This window comes from Heterocephalus glaber, unplaced genomic scaffold, assembly GCF_053883595.1.
Source record: "Heterocephalus glaber isolate CG9 unplaced genomic scaffold, H.glaber_assembly_v1.0 deba00001577, whole genome shotgun sequence".
NCBI lineage: Eukaryota > Metazoa > Chordata > Mammalia > Rodentia > Bathyergidae > Heterocephalus > Heterocephalus glaber.
The window spans coordinates 26,083,983-26,105,392 of NW_028258358.1; the positions used below are offsets into that span (position 1 = coordinate 26,083,983).

The following is a 21,410-nucleotide window of genomic DNA, read 5'->3' on the forward strand; positions in this document are numbered from 1 at the left end:
TGTCTTCCAGCATTGTGTTTACACTCCCACCTGCAGCCATTATCAGTGGTTTCCCTTGATTCCAAACACTAGATCCTAACTCACTTCTGATTTCCTAGCCCAAAAATCTGATAACCTTGATAAATGCTAGTATCAGTGTCCCCACCATGTCTTTATCCAGGACTCTTCTTATGTTAGTCACTTTTCCTTGTCTCTGGAACACAATATCCAATACCCACATTTTAAAGGAGAAAAGGTTTCTTTTGGCTCATATGTTCGGTCCATAGTCAGCCAGCTCCAAGCAAAAATGGCAGGGTAGAGCCTGCAGGGAGTAAAGCTGCTCACATCATGGTGATCAGGAGGAGGGAGGCAAAAAGGAGAACCTAATAGGGAGATACAGACGCCCTTCCAGCCTGGGATCCCAGGAACTCACCTTTTCTGACCAGGCCCCACCTCCTAACAGCACGTTGAATAGAGTCCCCAAGATTTCATCACCTTTCAAAAGCCCCATCTATGAGTGCCTGAGGCTTTGGTGGGGGGAGACATCTAGATACAGATCATAACATTTCTGATGGCAAACTTCTCACTTTGTACACACTACTCAAGTGTAAATAAAAAAAGCCTGTCTCCTTGTTAAGATCAGTTATAAGACTAATTGATTAAATATGCCTCTAAGGATACATTCATAATACAGGGATTACATTCATGATTCTTCAGATAGAATTTTTATGCTCATTGATTAATTCAACAATTTTTGAACACATACTCTGGCAATTATTTTAGGCAAACATACACTAGATTTTGAAAGAGCTAATTCGTTTTGCCAACAGTAGGCATTAATTTTTCTTGAACACTTGATAAAAATAATTGGCTTTCATACTGTATTAGTTTGTTTTCCCTTTTCTGGGACAAAATACCTGACACTTGCAACTTACAGGAGGAGAGGTTTATTTGGCTTAGTTTCAGACCATGGTGGGAAGCTCCAAGGCAGAAGCGTCATGGCAGAAGGGCATGGTGGGGGAAAGCTGCTCAATTCATAGCACCCTGGAAGCAGAGAGCAGGAGGGAGCCAGAGGGGAGAGGTCCGGGGCCAGAAACAGTCCACAGGATCATTCCCCCAACAGCCCTCCAGACACACTCAGAAGTGTGTTCTATTAATCCCCCAGGTATCTGTCAAACAGGCCAGGTTGACAGCCAAGATTAACCATTACACACAGTTAATGTTCCATGAGCAACTAAACAATGTGGTTCACTGGGATTGGGTAAGGCGTCAGTCATTTTATATTGAAAAAGAGAATTCTCTTGCTTAATGTTAGAAGTCAGTCTTTCCTTATATATCTGCTATCATAAAAGCTACCTTTCTAAGGTTAGGCACTAGTGAATAGTTTCTTCAATATTGACTAATTTGTCCGTTCTGTGACATTGAAATTGATATTAGCTAATTCACGTGTAATCATTTAGAGAATCTATACACCATCGACACAAGATGTGCAGGCAGCTGGGTGTACAACCTGGGTGTGCAAGTGGCTGAGGCAGGAAGATCACCACAAGTTCAAGGTCAGCCTGGGATACACAGGGAGACCCTACCTCAAAAAACCAAAAAACGGATACTGCTGGTATTGAACCCCACTGTCCTTGCCTGTGTCTCAATCCCTGCCTTATGTTTCCATGGGCTTTTACAGGTCTCTTCCCCCAGGGAGTTGTTATTGCTGTCCATATTGTTTTAATTAGAGAACATATACAGAGAGCAAAGTACACCAATTTTAGGTATTGAATAATAACTTCCTTTACACCCATGCAGCCACCCATTAGATTCAAATATAGAACATATCCAGGACCTACCTTCATAGGTGTTTTTCCATCCTATCCTTTGGGCTCCATCTTCCTCCTTGTTCTAATATCTTGCTCAGGCATTTATGACTCCTAAACTTCATCTTTCCTATCTTGACTTGTCTTTAAATACTCTCTTGGATTAGTTTTATTTGCAGCCTTTAAAAATAGCTGCTGTGACTCTCCCACCAGAGGACAGCAAACTATTTGCTCCTAATATTTTGGAAGCAAATGTTAACACTGGACACATCTAAATGTGTATGGCTAAGTCTAATATAATTTGCTTTTAATTTTTTTCCTCATATAATTTTGACAAATTTCTATAAACAAGTATGTCAGCCATAGTCTTTCTAGCAAAACAATGTCATCATCCATATGTTCTCAGAGATCAAATTAAATAATTCATTTTCAAGGGTGATTTCTGAGGGTCGGGTGGGTACTGACTTCTCTTTGGACAAGTACAGTGCAGAAATGGTATTTACTTTTCATAACAGTGAGAGGCTGTTCCAATTTTCTCATTTCAGATGTAAAAGGGCCATCACTTTGTTCCAATTCAGTTCAGGAATTACCTGGCCAAAATACTGTACTATACTTTCTTACTCTGAGTATTGGTGTGTGAAAAATAAGATGCCATATTGGAATTTATTGCTTGCATAGGGAGAAGGCTTAACTGGCATTTAAGAGTACCAAAGTGCATTGTTTTCAGGATTTATCAAAAATGTATGCCCTTCATTGGAAGTCTCACATAAATATTACTTTTCCTTTTTAGAACTACATGAAATTATGTATTCATTATAGACTTTAGAAAAGCAAGTAACCATCACAAATATTTGATCTGAACCACATTGTTACTGAACTTAATTATCATCTTGATATACAAAGGATCAGGCTTGACTGTTAGATGAAAATACATACTTACGCATAGTTTTATAGAATAGTGTTAACAACTGTGAAATCTGTGTTTTAACTAATTTTTAAAAGAAAATTATATAATCAATATCTCAACGAGATAGAAGAATAAACCTAGATGGTAGGTTGAATCTACTCGTTTCCTCTGACAATAAATTAAGCTCAGATGCCAAATTTGAAAGGAAGGAAAAAACATCTAAGGAGCTTTTAAATACTGAATGAAATGAATGAAAAGTAGCAGTATTTGGCAATATCTCCTACTATTGACTCTTCTTGTATGTGCTCTGTTACTTTTTAAATTTTACAGATGTGCAGGCTGATCTCTATACACCTTCCATATAGCTAAATGATGGTGAGAAAAAATTCAATTCATCCTAACTAAACAAGTACACTCCAGAGATTTTTTTCAAACAGCTCAATTCATGTGAATGATCTTCCATTGTTAAATAAATATTTAGCTAAATTAAACTGCAAGCCCAGAGAGCAAAGACATACAGCAGCACTTGTAAAGTTTCCAGTGTGCCTTATAAGACATTGTTACGACTGACAGTATTAAGTTTTTCAAAATCATTTCTGAAAATGTTGTCTTTTCTTTAACTTTTATTTCTATAATTATGAGGGACTTGGAATATTTCGGGTCAGTTCCTTATTGTTCCTAATGGTAATGATTAGTCAAACATTTTTTATCTAATGGAAGAACAAAGTAGCAAAGCTGGTAGTCCTGATTTCACACAAGTATGAGGTGGGAATTTTCAAAAAACAATTTTGGTCCCACTTCTGACTCACTAAATTAAAATATTTGCAAGTAAGGGCCAGACATTTGCATGTTTCAATGTCTCCTTGGGTGATTGTAAAGTACAGCCAGGTTGAGAAATACTAAATTAAGAAAAAGAAATTTAGAATACATTACTTCTAATTTTGATGTTGCATTTTTCTAATAAAAAATGTGTATTATTGAAATATTTACTATAATGTACTATAATGATACATTGAGTGTTTAATTCAAGATAAATTAGAGCTTTTAATGAGAGCAATACAATTTTACATATATTGACAAACAGCAACACATACTGAACTTTTTTAAGGGTAGAGACTGGTCTTTCATTACAACAAACAGCATCTACAGTGACTGGTTTCTTAATTAAATAATCATCAGTTACCTCCATGTAGTTAGCACTACAGTAACAATTTCAAAGATATGAGTGAGGGGGGGGGGGGTGTCTTTCTTCCAGTTGCTTCTTTATTCAAAGCCACACATTTTATTCATCTTTCCCTCTATAATTTACAATTTTTAAATTCTAAAACCACAGATGGAGCTATCAAATTATATGGTCAAATAATAATTTAATCTCCTTAACAGCATATTGAAATGTCATTTGTAGTGAATAATCCATATATTCATGTTATGTCTGATTGCCAAATGACATACACAAAAATAGATTTCCTAAATAACTTGCCATCAGAGGAATTATTTAATTAGATATGGAAAGGAGAAAAATAAAAGTTTTCACACATGAAACTTTTAGCTTATTTGTAAAAGATTCTTGGTAATCGGTAATAGAGTTGAACTTTTCATAAGCATAGGCTCATATTCCTTGTTATAACAACTGTAACCAGTTCCGGAAGACTAGCAGATACTGAATATAGGAATGTTAAATTGGATTAATACTCTTTTAACAATCATTAAGAGAGTTTGACTAGATTATGCATTTTCAGACATTTACAAATACAAATTGTAAAAATCTCCAAACTTCATTATCCAGTCGCTGATCAGTTTGCTACAATATAGTCTAGTTTGTTCTTAGTTTTCTAAACTCAAAGTGGTGCTTAAATTTCTTCCCATCTTCTATTAAATTCAATGCTATGACAAAATATTAAATAATGACACAATGGGTATCTATTTAAAAATAGTAATTTACTAAATGTGAAACATAGTTCATTGCTACAGCAAATTTATAAACTACCCCTAAACTTCTATTTACAGTTTACAATAACACAGGAGTCATATTTATCTTAGATTCCTGTGTTATTCCTAAATTTTCACATTTATAATGTGAATATTATTATCATTTTTTTAGTTTCTTAAAATTCTATAATTAACTTTAACTGAGCTTATCTTTCAAAAATTTGACACAAATCAATTGACCCTGACACAGAAAAAGGTAGGACATAAAATTGCCAACATTATTAATAAGGTCAAAACTTTTTAGATGTCTTGAATTCATAACATCTATGCTTATAGGACTCTGAAACATTAGTGAAAAATGAAAAATATGGATATTTATCTATTTATTATACAGCATGTGAACAGTTATATGGAAATTTCCTGATGTTATATTGAGCTTTTTACTTGATCTAAAATGTTCTGGATTGTGTAAAACAGTACTGTGTTTAGCTGAATTGAGAAGCATGCATGTCTACTTTGGCATTTCAGATAGCTTTATTTTTACATTCTTTGGTTGTAGAAGGTATGTGATAGCAGTTGATATTTTTGTGATGTTCAAAATCATATCCACATACCTTTCCTTTAATTATAAAATATACCTAGCTGTGGCTTCAGAAACTGAGGAATATAAGCTTCTAATTACTGAAGTCTTGATATACATATATATGTGGCAAAGATTTAAATTCTTAGGGATTAAAAGTTTTCAATTATTTTAATTATATTTAAGATAACTTGTGTATTAATTTTGAAAGGAAGTATGAATGAACCTCTTAAAAAAAATGCAACCTACTAATCCTGAAACTTTCTGGGATTTCCAAGTCAGCATGCTTAAATGAATTTACATCTTCCAAAATCCTGATTACTGTTTAAAAAAAAAAAAAAAAAGTGTATACCCTAAGAATGAAATCCCTTCTCTGGCTGTCACACAAAATAGTCGATTGTCAGATTTCCAGGCAGAAGTTGGATGCCTAAAATCAGCTTTTGAAAACTAGTATTTCAGTGTTAACTTTAATTTGAAGGAAATGATAAGCAACTCTGCCCTGCTCAGAAATGTCTCTTGTGGGATTTCCCATGATTCAGAGTTTAATGGACACTTACTTACACCTCTCTCTCACCCCAACCATCTAATTTAAAGCAGAAGGTAAAGCTTTAAAGAAAAATGATACAGTAGTCAACGCTGAACAAAAATAATATAAAGGAGACTTAATAAAATTATCAGATTTCCCTTTTTGCAGAATGATTAAATATTGTAAAATTTTCTGCTTTAGCCGTCGATTGGGATTTACAAAACAAGTAGCAAAAACAAGACTTTGGTCCATTACTTTCATAGCATTACTAGTTGACAACTGAATGTAAGCAAGGCATGGTAATATGAGTCAGAAAGATAGCAACGCTAGCAAGAATTGAATGTCAAAACTTTGGACAGTATAGATATCTTCTGGCAATTTTTTTTTTTTTTTTAGTTTTCTTGTAAAAATCACTAAGTAGTGGTATGTACTTTCCAATAAGTACTTACTGAATTATTTGAAACCAATTTGAAATTACTGTATTTGTAACACATTACGAGCCTTCACTTCTTTTAACAATTATGTTTCTGAGAATTCTGGAATTTCCTGAAGCACACTGGAAGGGGGGCTCCTCAGTGGGCTCTGGCTCTCGGTTTTGTAGTTGTTGCTGAGGATCTTTCCGAGCAGAGCTCTTTCCAGGGAAGAGCTGGAGTTCCTCCTAAGCGCAGCTGGGCTCAGGAGGATCAGGTACCGCAGCCCGCACTCCAGGCTCGGGCGGTGTCCCGCCTTCACCCTGTCAGGCTAAGGAAGCACCTTTCACCGACCCCGCATCCCTAACAGCCTCGGGTGCAACGCAACGCCTTAGTTTCTGAGTCCCCACGATCTTTGCCCTGAGAATTCCACTTGGAGGTGAGGGCCAGCCTCTCGCCCGGACTCATCTCGGTTCCTGCGGGCACGAGGCGGGCCCCATCACCACCACCTCGACCCGCGGGGGGCGAGGAAGGCGCCCAGCCGTGCCCACCGCTCTCCGAAGGGTCCCAGGGCGAGCGCGGATCCCGGGCAGCCCCACGAGGCGCGCGCTTCCAGGCAGGGAGTCGGCCCGGAGGGCGTGGCGGGGGCGTGGCGCGAGGTGTCCGGAGAGGCGCCCCACGGGTGGCGGGCAGCGGGACTCAGCGCGGCCGAGGATGGAGCGGCTCTGCGCCGCCGGGGACTTGGGGCTCCCGCTCTCCTGGTCTCCAGAACGGGCAGCCGTGGGCGGGGCCTGCGGTGATTGGCGGGCGGGCGGGGAGGTCGGAAGTACTTTGTTTTTTATGCTAATGAGGGAGTGGGGCTTGTCCGTATTTACGTTGAGGCGGGAGCCGCCGCCCTTCATTCACCCACATGGTCCTTCGAGGTGCCGCTGCCGCCTCCCGGCCCGCGCCTTCGCGCCACTTCGCGCCCTCGGGCGAGGCCAAAGGGGTGGGGGCGACCCGGCTGCGGCTCGTGCCCCTCGGCGAAGCCCCCAGGGTGCCCAGGCTGGGCGACTCCCCCGGCGGCCGCACCCCCGGCCTGGGGCCTCCGGTCGTAGTAAAGCGGAGGCGGGCGCGAGAGCCCGGCGCCGGGCGAAGATGGTGGCGGCTACTCCTCCCGGTGAGTGCCCGCCCCTCCGCCGGCGGAGGGAAACCTGTTGTGTGCGGCCGGGCGGCGGGCGGGGCTCGTGGCCGGGCGGGTCTCGGGGTCCCGGCTGGCACGCGGGCGGGCGGCAAGCGGCCGAGGGCAGGGCCGGGGCCGGGGCCGGGCCGGGAGGCGGCGGGAGGGGCGGCGGCCGCGCCCGGGACCCGCGGACCCTGCCCGGGGCGGGCGGAGGGCTCGCGGCGCACACAATGGCCCCTTGGGGAGGGCGGGCGCGGGGCCGCGGGCCGGAAAGTTTCTCCCGGGGGCGAGAGTTAAAGCGCCACCAGAACAAAGCGGCGGCGGGAGTGGCGCGTGGGGCAGGCCGCGGCGGGCGCGCCCACGCGGTACCTGCGGGCGGGCGGGCGGGCGGCGTGGGCGGGAGCCGCGCTCCCCCAAACTTTGTGCGCAGGGCGCGGGCTCGGGCGGCGCGGCCTGGGCGCCTGCCCCGCTCTGCGTGGGCTTTGTTGCCGCGTGGGCAGCCCCGGGCGCGGCTCGCCGCCTCCCCCGCCGGGGCCCGCGGAGGAGGCCGGAGCCCGCCGCCATCGCCGCGTGGGCCCTGCGCCTGCCGCCCCGGGGAGCGCTGCGCGGGAGGCGGCGGTCGGCGGGAGAGGCGTCCCCGCCGCCATGTTCCTGCGGGGCGGGCGGGCGGGCGGCGCGCGGCGAGGGCGGGGGACATGGCGGCCACCGCGCGCCTCCGCGATTGTTCCCGGCTTAGGCCTCGGGCCGCGTGCGGCGGGCACCGCGGCCGCCGAGCCCCCGCCCCTCTGGGCTGGGCCGGGGGGCGGGGGACACAAAGGAGGGGCGGTGCGCCGCGTCCCCGCCGAGCTCAGGCCTCGGCGCCGCCGGTCGCCGCGCGGCTGCCGCCGGGAAACGGAGGGTGGGGGTGCCCGCGTCCGGCGGGGCCCGGCTCTTACCCTGCGCCCCCTGGCGGCCGCGCGGGGAACCGCAGGGCCGCGCGCCCCCTTGTGCGACATGTGCTGCCGGCCCGGGCTCCATGAGTGTGGCGGGCACTTTACAGTCTCGGGCGGTCCTGCCCGCTTTTATATTCCTAAACTGGAGCAGAGGGGAAAAAGAAGTGGAGAGGGAAGGCTGCTGGGTGCGATAGCACCGAAAGAAAAAATTAGCACCATGGCCTGGGAACCACAGCACTTGAGGAAACAACTCTTTATCCCGGCTCGAAGCCACGAGGTCTCGGTTGGGGGAGGGGTGGTGAAGAATAGTCTCTTGGCTGCTCTTTCTCCTCGCAGTGGTGCTGTACAGTAGAGTTAATGATTACTCCTGACCACACTCAAGTATTTCGGGAGCTTATTAATTAAGAAGTGAGTGTGATACCTAGGGATTTTTCAACTTTATTCCAGTCCACGTTTTTATGCTTACATTGTTGGTCTTTTAAATCCTGCTAATATGCCTGGTTCTGTTACTTTGGTTTTGCAAATTAACAGGATTAATTGACATGAGAGGGGTTGGAAAAGAGTGTATTTATAAATGGACTTGGGGGGTGGTGGTAATTTTTAGCAAATATGTTTATCTTTTTTCCTGTCCCCCTCCACCCAGTCATACACGTGGACCTAACCTAACCGCACCAAAGCTTTTCAAAGGATACTTGGCTGAGGAGGAAGTTTCCCGAATGGGTAAGGATATTTTTAATTTTCTGTGTTAACTTTTCTTGATAACAATTTTCTCGACTTCTCTTTGAGTTGAATAAATACAATAGGATCGGGCTATTAAAGCATGAAAGTAGATGTTTTGGATTTTGTCAGTTTACCTTTTCTAGAAAAATCGTTAAGTTTGCGTCAACTAGTTTTTAAGGTAGTAAAAAGTACAGTGCAGAAACCCTTATACATCTTTGGAAACGAATGCAGTTTGCAAAATACAGGTTTAGGACTTTAGGTTGAATGAGAAAGGAGATCTAATTTAGGTTGATTGCATTTTTAAGATCTTAAACATATTTAAATTGGCCAATTAATAAAATTGAAATGTAGTCTGAGCAGTAATTTCGTTAATCATTTTATCGAATATTTGCTAATTGGAAGCCAGAAGAAAAGGAAATGTTTTGCCACGTGGATGTGAAGATTTCCTCTCAAAGGTATTCAAAAGTCAAATAACTGTTGATAATGTTCTCTCTTACATGCAGCGTGATTTTGATTTTTTTTTTTTTTTTCCTTGACTTACGAATTTGTGAAAGGCCAGGCCACGTGTAAGGAACAGCCACCACTTCACAACATTAGACTAGGGGTTGGTTATTCTTGTAAAGAATTTTGTATTTTTAAGACTTGAATGTGTCATAAGTGAAATTTGTAGCTATGAGATAATTAAGCTAATTTTTTTTCCTTGTTAGAGACTATGGGAATTTTGTGTTTCAGAGCTCTTAGAATTTGAGTTGTTATTCTAATTATTTATTTCAAATTTAGCAGGAATAAAGGGAACATCACCTTGTAAAACTGAAGATTGTGACCAGTCAGAATAATGTCAAAGTGCTTACAGTGCAGGTAGTGATATGTGCATCTACTGCAGTGAAGGCACTTGTAGCATTATGGTGACAGCTGCCTCGGGAAGCCAAGGTGGGCTTTAAAGCGCAGGGTCTGCTGATTTTGAGTGCTTTTTGTTCTAAGGTGCATCTAGTGCAGATAGTGAAGTAGATTAGCATCTACTGCCCTAAGTGCTCCTTCTGGCATAAGAAGTTATGTTTTCATCTAACAATTCAAGTCAAGTATCTAGGGGTTTTAATAGTTTTTGTTTGCAGTCCTCTGTTAGTTTTGCATAGTTGCACTACAAGAAGAATGTAGTTGTGCAAATCTATGCAAAACTGATGGTGGCCTGCTATTTCCTTCAAGTGATTTTTACTAATTTTGTGTACTTTTATTGTGTCGATGTAGAATCTGCCTGGTGTATCTGATGTGACAGCTCTTGTAGCACTAAAGTGCTTATAGTGCAGGTAGTGTTTAGTTATCTACTGCATTATGAGCACTTAAAGTACTGCTAGCTGTAGAACTCCAGCTTCGGCCAGTCGCCCAGTCACACTGTCCTGTCCTGTCCTGTTACTGAACACTGTTCTATGGTTAGTTTTGCAGGTTTGCATCCAGCTGTGTGATATTCTGCTGTGCAAATCCATGCAAAACTGACTGTGGTAGTGAAAAGTCTGTAGAAAAAGTGAGGGAAAATCAAACCCCTTTCTACACAGGTTGGGATCGGTTGCAATGCTGTGTTTCTGTATGGTATTGCACTTGTCCCGGCCTGTTGAGTTTGGTGGGGATTGTGACCAGAAGACTTTGAAAATTAAGTATTGCTGAAGATTGTGATTTCCACTGTAAAATGTTCGAGAGATTTGAAATGTTTAAAAGAACTTGGGTAGCTTATGTAGAACATGTACAACTTTTTGTTTCTTGAAGTTAAGTATTGTCTTTTATACTAAAACATTTGAAAAGTTTTAGTTAGATATAATTTGGCTGTCAGGTATTCCAGTATGATTGTACAGGAAATTTATTGTAAATGTATGGCAATCTGTAAAGTCAGAATATTCCTTTTTGTTTTCTTTGGACCTAGTGTTAATCCAGGATGCTTTATTCAATCAAAAAGTTAATAAATTATGTCACTTAAGAATATTTAAATGGCTAAAAATACCGTTTAAATCCTTATGTGAATTTTTTTTTAAAGCATGGCTGGAGTGTTTCCAGTAACCAGATACTATTGTGTGAATACATGTGTTCTTGATGTGCAGTGGTTCTATAAGTGGTTCTATACTAGTTTTTTTTGTTTGTTTTTTTGGCAGTTGTTAATGATTTATGTCTTGCCAAGTGACCTAGGGACCTCAGACTGTTCTGCCTTGTGGGACCTAAAAAGTGGGAACGAAAAAGATAAAGAACAATATAGATGCTAAATGTTGTGATAAGTATTTATTTTGTGCACATGCTTCCTTAATACCAAGTGTGCTGCAGTGGAGTGAAAATCTGAAATTAGTTTTTCTCCAAATCTGCAGTTAATATTTACTGAACTTTGGCAACAATGAGTTTATTCCAGGTTGGTGTGATTTCTGTCCCTGGAGTGGAATCTTAAGAAGTGAAGTTTAACTTTTTATTTGACGTTTCTGCCATTTCCCTTTTGTCCAGGAGTTTTGTCTTTGTTTAGACTATATTTTTTATGTGTTTTATTAAAAATGGCTTGTCTTAGTAGATTGAAAAGGACCATTTGCTAAAAATTGGACTTGAGATCCAGGGACCCTTTAAGCTTTGCAAAATACTGTATTTTGGAGGAAGTTGCTATTTCAATAATACAAAGTAAAGTTCAGTAACCTTAGTAATTACACCACCTGATAAAATAGATAACATTTTTTAAAGTACATTGGGTGAAGTCTTAAGAAAAGTTTTCATCTCTAATGTATCTCTAAGAAATTTTAATTCTTGAATAGACAGGTAATTATTTGACAGTTCTGGAGTTAATTTCTAAGCTAGATTTTTCAGAAAGAAAAAAGTCAAAATATATAATGGTTTATTTAAAATCTAATAGTTGACCTGAATTCTTGAACCTTTTGTATTGATGGAAATGTAATTGTTTCAGTTTGGCTATTTAATGAAAAACATTGCTTTAAATTTTTAAAAATTCCATGTTTTTGGTGCTTTGGAAAAAGGTATGCTGTGGCATTTGTGTCTGTTTTAAAAGCTTGATTATACTAGCACCATTTTTTTAAAAAATGGAACCTGTGATGAGCCTGCTGAGGATGGTTTCTTATGCTAGCACATAAGTCAGATTTCAACGGAGTTTTAAATGGTTAACTCCCTGGATGCTGAACCTGTATACTTAACTGTTCAGAACTTCCTTGGACTTGGATTAAGATTTAATTCTAATGAACAAGCTAATAAATGAATATGTTTAGTGTGGTTGGCAGTATTGTGTAGAGTTTAGAGATTTTGTTTCTGGTTAAGTGTACAACATTTTACGTTGGATCTGTTAAGATTTTTTTCCCCTTGGGTATGATAATATATACTAGCAAACAATGTAAGTATAATTTAAATGTAGCCATCTTAAGATACCAATACTTGAACAAGTTGATTACTGACTCATCTGTAATTAACCTGGGGAGAAAACATCTTTGACCTGAGGCTTACCAGTGCTTTTTGGCTTTGACAGCCTGAAAACTTCTGAGAAAAAAAGGAACTTAATGTGCTTTTGCAGGCTGTGCATGTACATGTCTTATTTTTAGTCTGCATATAGAAGGCTATCACTTAACATTCTATTTAACGCTGTTTATAAAGTATCAGACATTCACTAAAAACTCTGGAGTCTTTGTTTTACAGGCAAGCCTGTCTTAAGCACAACAAACCAGACTTTGGGTTTTTCCTGTGCATAAACTTGAAGAGTTCTTCATACTGATTCCTGACAAATTTTGAACTGAAACTGCCTGGAGAATAGTTTGGTGTACATTAAAGTTTATTGTAAATCTAATGAAATACTGTTCTGTTAGTAACTGAGTAATTGACTACTTTGTAGTTTGTCTAATATTGGAGGATTTTGAGAACTCAGCTGAGCAGTAAAGGTAAGAAGATCTCCGTATACAAGGTTCATTTTGGGTGTCTGACGGGAAGTAAAAGCATGAGTTTCTAGAGTACTGTATTCTTCGGCTTAGAGATGTTTTAATAGTTTACTCTTTTTTTTTTAAAGCTATGTTATAAGTACATTTTTTTTTTAATTTATTTATTTATTTGGTACTAGGGATTGAACTTGGGTCCTTGCGCTTGCAGAGCAGGCTGCGGAACCAGTGAGCTAAATCCCTGGCCCCTATAGTTTATTTCTACTCAGTCTGAACTAATGTAAATTTCTCATTTGGTAGATAAAACTCATTGTATTTACTGAGTTTTAAAAAATTACTAGGAAAATGCATGTACTCTATGGATTTTAAGACCCTAGGAAATGTTGTCAAAGGCATTTCCAAATAACCTGAATACAGAAGCACAGCACTTAGGGATGCCTGATTATGAATTTAGAATTTGGTCATGCTGTTTGAGTTATTTTAGGGCAATTAATAAAATACTCCATTTGAAACTGTTTGTTTAAAAATTACCCATAATGAGCATATTGGAATAAAAAGGTTATTTTTCTGATGCTGTTTTTTTGTTTTGTTTTGTTCTTATAAGAGTCTAAAATTTAATTGAGGAAGTGGGCATAGGTACCAGAGTTAATCTATACCTATTTAGTTAAATCTAGTAAGGTATCAAGTAATTCTTAAGTTGACAATTGATCTGGATTCCTAATATGTAACTATTCGATAATGAATGGCTCACTTGTTAGCTTATTTTAAATTTGTTGAATGACATAGATGCTTCAAATCTAGTCACTTGGGATTTTATTAATAACCATTATATTGGCACATCTCCATTTTGACTAGGATCTTATACATGTTACTAAGGTGTTTCAGACCCTGTGGTACACTGAAGTTGAAGCCTAGCAGGGAAGCTCAAGGTTTGTGGAATAATTTAAATGCTTTTGCTACTCATTTGGTTCTAGGGTTGAATGTTTTCTGTATTTAGAACAAATTGAACGAGATGGTATGTTCTAAGCAAGCTTCTAAGTTCAGCAGTTTTTAAACGTTGAAAAAAAGTCACAGTAAATCCTTTGAAAATAAGGTACTAGATACAGCTTCATGAAGTATGCTGGTGTCCAGTACTTTAAAAAACAAGTAAATGCCAACACAAATGTAGATTTAGTCATTATAGGCCAGTTATTTAACATAAAGAACAAAACAAATGGTTGGTATCCCTTAAATGATAAGTAATTAGCTGAATGAGCATTGCTAAGACCAGAGACCTAAATTTAGGGGTGTGTATATATTTCCTAAGAGAATTAGCACGTGCCCATCGTGATGCTTGTTTACTTGTGTCAACTTCAGTTTGCACAGAGTAAAATACATTGAAAGCTTGAATTCCAATAACCTGAAAGTGAATTTTGTACATAGTTGAGATTTAACTCCAGGGAGAATACCTTTGTTTCAGGCGTTAAGACTTCAGTGCAAGAATAGATGAAAATTGGAAGCCTCTTGTAAGGTAGTTTAGGTAATGTGTCACGTAGTTTGATCCCTCAACACAAAAGTGCATGGGTCAGGTTCACCAAAGACTTAAAACTAGAACTTTCAGAGTAATTATAAAATTACTGGGGTACAGTTTTTAACTGTACTTGGGTGATACAATTGATAATTTGATAGTTCACAAAATAGACCTGGACTTTTCAGTCTAGGTATGTTAGAATCTTTGAGCAGGCTACTGAACAGACAGGTGTTCTGAGGAATATTTTGATTTTGATATATACTCAGAATATAATCACTACCCTGAGTTGTCAGAAATGGCACTGAATGTCAGAGCAACACCTTAGAGTTTGTAGGGATGTAAGAGACTAAATAGTTCCATAGGCATTCACTCCTTGTTTTATAGTTAGCTTATTTTGCTTGCCATTGCAATTTTTGGCCAACTTCAAGTTCACGTTTGTTTCTGAATCTGCAGACTTGCTCACTATCCAACCGTAGGTAGTAGCTTTCCCCTTACTTGGCTCTCATACACCACACATATAATGTCTTTGTGTACTATACATAGATTTCCTCAGGGGTTGTTTCAGAACAAGTAAGAGGGTGAAAGATATAGGCTACATTTTCCAGGTATTGGTCCTCCAGGATTTGAATTCCCCTCTAATAAATCTTTCAAATCTAGCCTCAGAACACTTGAAGCAAAACTCCAGAGCTATAACAAAGCAGCTACTTTATCTAGGAATTATGCTTGGAATTCTGTCTCATTACATTCATTACTGCAACTCCTAAGGAATCTCAGTCTAAGCAACACTTGATTGAGAATTCCATGCTTATTTTTTTAACCCTCATAAGAATTTTGTAATCTCTAAAATTGTAAGTTATGCAGTTTCTGCCATGTCCGAAATATTACTAGTGTGTAGAATGCTTAAACCTTCAATAGGGCCCATGAATGAATTTCCTAGAATGAGAGGTTGAGGGGAAGGAAGCAGCAAAAGTGAGATCAGATTCTAATATATGTTTGACTTTATGCATGTGTAATCATCTTGGGGTACATTTGACAACTTGAAGTAATTAGTGTTAGCAGGGTTCTTGGCTTAAGTAAGTAGAATTTAGAGTAAACATTAATCCTTCAGCAAAGATAAAAGAAAGTTTCCTAAAGGTAGAAGGGTCAACAAAGAAAATCTGATAATTCAAATTATGTGGGAATGTAATGGTGCTCTCTTGGGAATACTTACCTCCTAAATCTCACAACGCAACTGACAACAGTGAGGGCACCAAAAATTCTGTACTTGTACAAAGAAAGGTGAAAATACTGTACTGAGAGGCAGCAGTTAGTTTAGTAAAGTTAGTAGTTCTCAACATGATTATGTTACCTGAAGTACAGGCTTTTGTTTTTTAAATCATGGTTCTTTGTGCTACAGTTTCAAGCTCCTGTTTTTGGTTCAGCAAGCAGTTTAACATTTCCATTTCCCTTGTCTAGTACATTTACATTTAGAATATCAATACTAACCAAAACTCTTAATTTTCCAATAGGTTTCACTCCAAGCAGAATTTACACAGAAGCTCTACTCTGGTGTATGATTAAATTTTGAGCTGATTGTTTGGCAAAGTTATATAGTAAACCAGTAACACTTGAGACAGGCTGTGTATGTATTATGAGAGAAGAATGATAAAGGATTGAGGAGTCCTGCTGTCACCTCATATTACAGAAAATAAAGACAAGTTGATAGGCTAGTTGAGGTCTCAGAACTATACATATATACACATATGCCTTAGCACAGTAGGTCTAGTCTGTGGGCTCCAAGAATATGTAAATCCCATTGTAAATATTCTGAGTTGCCACCTGATAATTGCCTAATGGGTCGAGGAGTTTTAAGCAACTACTTAAGGAGTCTTATTAGAGTTTAATGTCAGGTTCTGGGTTCAAGTATCAGTAGCCCCTGTTGGGGCAGTTTTAGTATTCGACCCCCCAAATTGTAAGCTCAGCTAGGCTTTTCCATCGTGGTCAGTGGTGGCTGTCATGATTATCTGGTTCACATCAGCTGAAAGACCTTCCTTCAAAACAAAATTTCATCTCCACTCTGCTTGAACAAATGTAGATCTCTGGCCTACCAGAAGTAAGCCTGTGGGGGAGAGGTAAGATCAAGGTTAGGCCTAAGTCTTATGATAATGACTGACAGGTCCCCTTCCCCTCCCTGAAGCACACAGGATACACAGGCAGAGTGATGGTGCAGTTAGTAAGAGATAAGAATGCCCTAAGGGTTGAGGAATAGCACCTTGGTTGACTAGACAGCAAAAATGGATTCTCAGAATTGCAGGAGGGGGTTGAGAAGGTAGCCGCTGAGGCAAGCAACCAGGCTGCAGTGGTGTTCACCTGCTGTTGCTAGGTTCTCAGCTGTAATGCTACTTCCTCAAAAAGGCCCTCCCTGAGTACCAGCCTTATCTGAGTACCTGCCATTTTTATTCGGTGCACCAAGTAAAACTTTAAGTTGTATCAATGATGTTTGTATCATTTTATTGCCTATTATATTTCATAGTCCCACTGTAGTTAATTACCATAAATTTAAACCTTAAGTTAATGAATTAAGGAAAGTTTTTTCAACAGTCCGTGGAAGGGGACAAAACACAAAGTGACTGGCTTAAGAATTTTCCTCTGCAGTGCCAGTTTAAGAGGCTTGAAAAAATGATTGTAAGTCAAATATCCAGTTGCCATTCTCTGAGTAAAATGATTTGCTCAGAACAGAAGGGGTGATAGTATACTTCTCACATTCTCATTCCAGGAAAAATGTCTAGAAGTACGTAAGTCAACTAGCAGGTTAAGTCCAGAGAGGGGAAACTGAAATAAGTGCAACCAGTAGGACGTGTGAACACTGAAGTGAAATGAAGATAGCATCTGCAGAGTCTAAGGCAGTGTTTTTTTAAGTCTCAAAATTAGCTTAATCTGGGGCATGATCCTTTAGAGAATAAATAACACTATTTTTTGGTTAAGAGAACAAATGGTTTGAATGTTTATTTCAAAGGAATTAGAATTATATATATATACTAGGACATCAGTAGAAAAAAGGTACATCACAAAACAGGAAATAAGCATTTTAATTGAAGTTAAGCACAGAAGTTGTGTTTATAAATTAGTTTCTGTTTTAACTCAAGACAGTTATACTCAAGTTCCATAACATACAGACATTTTTGGCCATTAGGAATGTAGAGATGATCAAAGTCCTTGACTTTACCTTGAAATTCTCTGGCCCAATAGCAAGATCATCTGCTAAATGCCAGATCTTTGAAAATGAGGAAGACATAGTGTATTCTTTCAAATGATTAAGCCTTCATTAAGTACTTGTTGAATGAATTGAAGGTTTCTTTTAAATATGACTTGGCCATTAATAGATTCTTTGATGTATTGCAGTAGGTATATATCTGTTAACATTTCTCACCTGATGCCGAGTTTTGTCCAGACAGCTTGCCTTGGTGAAAAGAACAGAAAAAGATTGTGTGTGGCAGGGACTGAGGGGCAGTGAATATAAAGAAAATGCTATCTCTGCACATTTGTATGTGATGTGTAAGGATGACAGGAGTGGCTGAATGGGGCAGGACAGTGATCTGGTTAATTCTGAGAACTAGTGTGGTAAGAGAATTCAGAACAAATCTCAAGAATAACAAACCTGCCTTTTAAGTAAGGAAGTGGGAAACCAGACCATGACTTCAGGACTGCCATTCTCCCAGATCACTAGTCTTAGTGATGGCAAACCTTTTCGAGCTTTCCATGATTGATAATAGTGGGCTACAGCATGTTTGCCATCAGTTCGCCACTACTGCCCTATTCTAAAGGCTATGTGTCCTCAAGGATGTTGCAGGTAATTTTGCGGTAAGCCTTACTAGAATTAGTGAAATGAAGTGGTAACTGACACTAAATGACAGCTTACAAAGTACTACTGGAGCTCAGACAGGGAAATGACTAATGCAGTAAGTACTGTGTGCATTTGGTACCCATTACAACACACAAGTAATTAAAAGGGACTTGTTCTCTAAAAGCGTATGTAAATATAGTAATTAGGTCTCTCTTTTTTTGATAGTTTGGTTGTAGTGTGTTGATCCTTGCTTAATATGAGGATTCTAATATTGAACGTTTTTTTCCCAGCCAAAAATGAAATGTGCAAGTTACTACCAAGTGAAGCCATTCATAGTTGATATGACACTGCTAGTGAGTAAATTCCTGTATGGGTTTATTTATTTATTTGATTTGGTTTGGTTTTGCTTATTTAGTATTTCAGACATCTTACTGTTATAGAAATGCTATGCCTTCTTAAACTGATGGAATATTAGAATCAAAGACCTAAACACATTTTATTCGTTTTAAAGACCTGTGTGATCCTGCTGATGTTTAAAGCCAACTGTAATATTTTAATCATAGGTTTGTTTCCCAATGGATGCCATTCAGAAGTAATTTTCATTTTTTGAATAGGGTTATTTGTATTCATTTGGTTTATTAAAAAAATTAAGGGACAGCAATATATTTAGCAGTCATGTAATTCAGCTTTAAATTACAGGTTTCTTACACATATCCAGTTCTGGATAATGATAGGATCTAGAAAAAAGGAAGCACTGGTGAACTTGAAAAAAAAATTACCAGGAAAATGCTAAAATCATACTTTGAAAATACAGTGAGGTTATGTGGGCAATTAATTAAATGTTATATAATGCCACCATTTTAAACAGCTGCAAATGACTTAGTTATCTTTGCTCATAAAATAACAATGGTAGCTATCTACAGCACATGATACTAAAGTAAGATGCTGAGGAAAATTCCAAGATTAGGTGGGTTTTTACACATTTGCCATGTTGCAATAGTCTTAAGTGCTGCTGATGCTATACTTTCTTAATCTCATCAAATAATTGGGACAAGTTTGAGGAAATCAATCTCTACTAAATAGTTAACCATAAAGTATATTTGTATGAGCAAACAAAATGCTTTCAAAATGTTGCACTTTTGAAACTGTTTGAATCTTCTCTGTTGATCCGACGGCTTTGTTTGCAAAGGTAGACTGAAGTGGAGTTAAGCAATTGGTGAGCACATTTGAACACTACAGATGACTATACAGGATAAAATGAATAAAGTGATTTTTAGAAAATTTACTTAATGACAGCAGACCTTTACTCTTCTTAGTTCCCCATGAGTTTCTAGTCGAGTAATTGTTGTAGTTAGTCTTACATATTTGCTTGCTCTAGTTCTCCTGTTCTGTTTCCTCCTCCCCCAAAAGCTTTTTCCCCCCTCTATTGATCTACTATATTTATTGTCAGTGATATGCATGTGGTAAGGATTTTTGTCTAGTAATTATTAACCCTATCCTTACACAAGTATTTGTATCAAGGTAATCAGAATATGTTTTTAGTTTCTGTTGGATACTTTTTACATATATGGAAAACTAAGGTACAAGGGTAATTATTTTTTTAAATGGTATAGTTTGAAACAAGTGATGAAGGCCACATTATTTTTTCACAGATTCATGAATTTACTACCACCTGAACTTACCTGCCTGTTCACAGGGCCACAATCTTAATCAGAACCTTATGTTTCCTTGTCTCAATTCACAGTGCCTGTGGTTCCCATGTTGTCTACTGTCTTGAAACCATCTTAGTCTGAGAAGAATTTTTCCTTGCCCAAGGAACAAAGTAAAGTTGTACATAGCAATACATTGAGACATTAAAAGATTTTACCCAGTTCTCTTTACTTCCTGTGTACTTTTTTTCTGTCAGCTCTTACTCATTCTCATAAGTGGAAAAGAAGGAAGTTTTGCAAAATATCCCTTGCAGGGACGTGAAAAGATGTGCATAAACAATATAGTAAACTTAAAAGATTGCATAAGGATTTGGGTATCCCTGGAAATCATGGCTTGAAAAGATCTTCATCATGAACAGGCAACAACTTAGTAGTGAATTTGTAACTTGATGTCCAAAGATGAAAAATGTTCCTTTGTGTGCAGAAATTCATTGTAGCTTCATGTGTACAAGATGTTGCAGATGGAGGACAATAGGAAAGGGCTGGAAGAGTTTGGTTTAGAATCATTTTGTATAGCAAGTGGGTTAGAAAAGAGAAAGTGGGGGCTGGGAATTAGCTCTATTGGCTGCCCATGATGGAGATTCTGAGTTCAATTCCAAGCTGTGGGCCCCCCCCCCAAAAAAAAGTAGTTATGGGGGGAAGGAGTGAAATGGAATTAAGAGACTGTCTTAGTGGCTGAGCTCACAAGAGACAAAAGACCATGGCTGATTCCCAGTAATAGGGTGTGAGTATTGCTAAAAAGCAGTTGTGCCTCCTCCTCTGGACCTTGACAGGTACCTTAGTCCTGACTTGGTGAAAACAAATAACAGATTATTCTGCTCTGCTGCAAAACTTAGAAGAATGGGGTTTTTTTTATAATCTTAAAAGTCATTTTGAATGGCTTGAGTAATTTTGTTACAGAAGCTGTCATGTAGGACTTGTGTTAACTAAAGTTAATATGGTAGATTACAATTATTTTCAATCACTGTATATTAATTTTATCTTAACATTTCATCTTAACATTAACATCTCTATGAGATATTCCCAAGTTGGGGAAGCAGGCGGGAAAGTATACAGGTGATCAAATTGACAGGGGTAAATGAGGCAGCCAATGTGAACATTTAGGAGGTCTGGCCAGGTGGGATGATGCATGCTTGTAATCCCAGTTATCAGAAGGCTAAGGCAGGAGGATTGCCCTGAGTTCAAGGCCAAGCTGAACTGCACAGTGAGACCCTGTGTCAAAAAGTCAAAATCTAGGAAATCTGGTTCAGGAACCAGTTTTCTTAACTGCTATGCTGCCTTCTAGGCCAGCTTTCATTATATGTTAGCATAGTGGGAATGTAAAATGATGTTACCACTGAGCAGAAATATTTGGGGGGTTTTAATATCTGAATTTACCTAAAAATACAAATTCCATTTGATCCAGCTATACACTACTTATGAATATCTTCCCAAAAGATTTAACCATAATTCTAAATGAAATCAGACACACAAGACTTAAATATCACAATTTCTCATATGAGAAATAGTATAAGGAGCAAAG

General features: G+C 39.3%; 2 protein-coding genes across 12 annotated transcripts in view; both read left to right on the forward strand.

Moving 5' to 3' along the window:
- Positions 1–6,822: 6,822 nt before the first annotated feature.
- On the forward strand, positions 6,823–20,539 carry LOC147823532 (uncharacterized). Of its 3 annotated transcripts, XM_087193002.1 has the most exons (3): positions 6,823–13,775; positions 18,470–18,532; positions 19,924–20,539. In XM_087193002.1, the coding sequence occupies exon 1, from the start codon at positions 6,854–6,856 to the stop codon at positions 8,318–8,320; it is 1,467 nt and encodes a 488-aa protein (XP_087049128.1). In that variant the 5' UTR covers positions 6,823–6,853; the 3' UTR covers positions 8,321–13,775; positions 18,470–18,532; positions 19,924–20,539. The 3 variants fall into 3 exon arrangements, with proteins under 3 accessions (XP_087049128.1, XP_087049126.1, XP_087049127.1); XM_087193000.1 differs by having other exon boundaries at positions 6,823–18,532; XM_087193001.1 differs by having other exon boundaries at positions 18,470–20,539.
- Positions 7,255–21,410, forward strand: part of Gpc5 (glypican 5) — a 1,453,028-nt gene continuing 1,438,872 nt past the window's right edge. For 8 of the 9 annotated variants that reach the window (XR_015443722.1, XR_015443724.1, XR_015443723.1 and 5 more), the window contains exon 1: positions 8,776–8,953. Coding sequence is in view for 6 of the 9 variants with exons in the window: in XM_087192990.1 (XP_087049116.1) it covers positions 8,776–8,953 (178 nt within the window). In the remaining 3 variants the exon portion in view is untranslated. Of the gene's footprint in view, positions 7,299–8,775; positions 8,954–21,410 lie in introns of those variants that run through there. The other variant, XM_087192996.1, reaches the window with a different exon arrangement.

Bases quoted from the DNA above. Each gene is read 5' to 3' on its own strand.
- LOC147823532 (XM_087193000.1), top strand. From the start codon at position 6,854: ATGGAGCGGCTCTGCGCCGCCGGGGACTTGGGGCTCCCGCTCTCCTGG.